At 36.9% G+C, this 2001-nt stretch overlaps 1 protein-coding gene across 2 annotated transcripts in view; it reads left to right on the top strand.

The window, feature by feature from the left end:
• Positions 1–899: 899 nt before the first annotated feature.
• The window catches only part of LOC116024486, a 7721-nt gene continuing 6619 nt past the window's right edge, over positions 900–2001 (top strand). Inside the window, exons 1-2 of one of the 2 annotated variants that reach the window (XM_031265385.1) lie at positions 900–1273; positions 1437–1751. In XM_031265385.1, the coding sequence (XP_031121245.1) occupies positions 1512–1751 (240 nt within the window). In that variant the 5' untranslated portion in view covers positions 900–1273; positions 1437–1511. Of the gene's footprint in view, positions 1274–1298; positions 1752–2001 lie in introns of those variants that run through there. The other variant, XM_031265386.1, reaches the window with a different exon arrangement.

The raw sequence follows: 2001 nt of genomic DNA, 5'->3' as shown, positions 1-2001 counted from the left end.
GTTGAGTAATTCGAGTACATCATCTTCATTTTTCCCACTCAGGGTTGTGAGTTGTTAGATCATTATAATCCAACAAACTAGTCAAACTACATATGCTAGATAGTTTTTTTTTTTTTTTTTTTGAAAACCATATGCTAGATAGTTAGTTGAGTACATAGCTGGAGGAATATATATTAGATGAGCAATTGAGTAGGCAAAAAAAACACTTGACCGAGTTGAGTGCTGACTCAGCCGAGTTGGATGCCAACTCGACCGACTAAAAGTCACCTAGGGTGGAAATCGCCCCGACCTAAGGGCATCTATGTCGATTTTTTCAACACTGTTTATAAAGAGATAAATGTAACATGGCTCTTTGAATTTTTTTTCGTGACAAGAAAAATCTACTTCCATTACTCTATGGTATACATGGGATAAATCCTATAATCATTTTAATATTTAGAGCAAGTAATTACTCTATTTATTTATATTAATAAATTGTACAATATGCCATGTAAGATGCCAACTAATTATCACTATATATTAAGTCCAACTTTTCTATTATTGGATGTCTTGCACTAATATTTGTTAATTTATTAATTTAAAGCCAAATTGTAAGTTCTAGTCCTATTTATCACTCCATTTACAAAGGATAATATCATCTATACCAAATAATTTAATGAAATATTGCATGATGGGAAGAGTTTAGTTCAATTACTTTTACAAATTATGATGTACGACTATTGAGATGAAATGAGTCTTTTTTAATACTAAATAATAAATTAAAATGTAAGTAAATATATATTTCTAAAAATCACAATTTTGTTTTGGTTGATATGTATGTATGAGATTTGAAGAGAATATAATAATAATATGGGCATTTGCATTTGGATTTGGCGCACTGCGCAAAGAATATTTGTATATTCATTTTGCATTTGTTTGGTTTTTGGGGTTGTTTTCTCGTGGCGTGGCGGCGCGGCGCAATTCCGCCTTGCCGCGGGAATTCCCGACGGGAAAAGAGATGAATTTTGTTATGAGTTTAGATACAGAAACAGAAACACAAACAGGTGTGTATGTGTATGTGTATGTGTAAATATCGAGAAAACAAAACCGAAATCGAATTATGGAAATATGATGCCCTGGGGCCTGGGTTTGAAATTACAACAAGAAAACGAGATTTCATTAAGGTAAGGGGGGAGAAGAGGGCAGGGGGTTGAGGAGATGCGGCATTTGTGAATTCGTCACCCGTCTTTGCTTTTCTCATCCAGCATTAATACAAATTACAAACAGATTATAGGTATCTATCTGCTCTAAATGCATTCAGGTTTTATCTCTCTTCCTCTCCCTCTCCGTGTATATATACTGAAGAGAAGAAGAGATACATTCCAACGATAAGCTCTCATTCATTCTGATTGCCCCTTTTTCTCTTCTCTTCTCTCTCTGTCTCTCCGTGTTCGCAGCCCCATTCTGCACCGTTGGGCTTCTGTAAACCCTAAGCTCCGTGGATTTCGTGTTTGGGTTTTGAATTCTGCGATATGGCTTTTTTTGCTGGTGGTAGCAGTGGAGCTGGAGGGTCCGGTATGATGGGAATGGGAGGCCGCCGGGCAGTGATTCACCCTGATCCCTCCGTGATTGCTGTGGATATCTGGGCCTTAGCCGAGGAAACTGCTCAGGAAGTGGTGAATTTTATCCACCCAACCATGGACTCCGAGGAGAAGAGGAAGGACGTCACTGACTTCATGCAGAGACTCATCAGATATTATGCTCCCTGTGAGGTATAATTCTCTGCTTCCTTTTTCTCTTATCTTTGCATGTATGTGTTTTCTGTAATTTCTTAGTTTCCTTTTCTCTATAGCTTTTTCTTTAATTTTTTTTTTTCCTTTTTAATATTTCAAATGTTCCATACATGATGTTGCTTTTGGTCCTATAGATGAATTGACTGAAATATTTAGTGTCTGCTCTGTTTGTGTCAATAATTTGAAGGTAAGTTTTTCTTTTGGGGGGGGGGGGGGGGGGTCTTTTTTG

The sequence above is a fragment of the Ipomoea triloba genome, chromosome 7 (genome assembly GCF_003576645.1).
Source record: "Ipomoea triloba cultivar NCNSP0323 chromosome 7, ASM357664v1".
Lineage (NCBI taxonomy): Eukaryota > Viridiplantae > Streptophyta > Magnoliopsida > Solanales > Convolvulaceae > Ipomoea > Ipomoea triloba.
The sequence above is the reverse complement of the archived record's forward strand: the minus strand, read 5'-3'. Positions and strand labels throughout refer to the sequence as shown.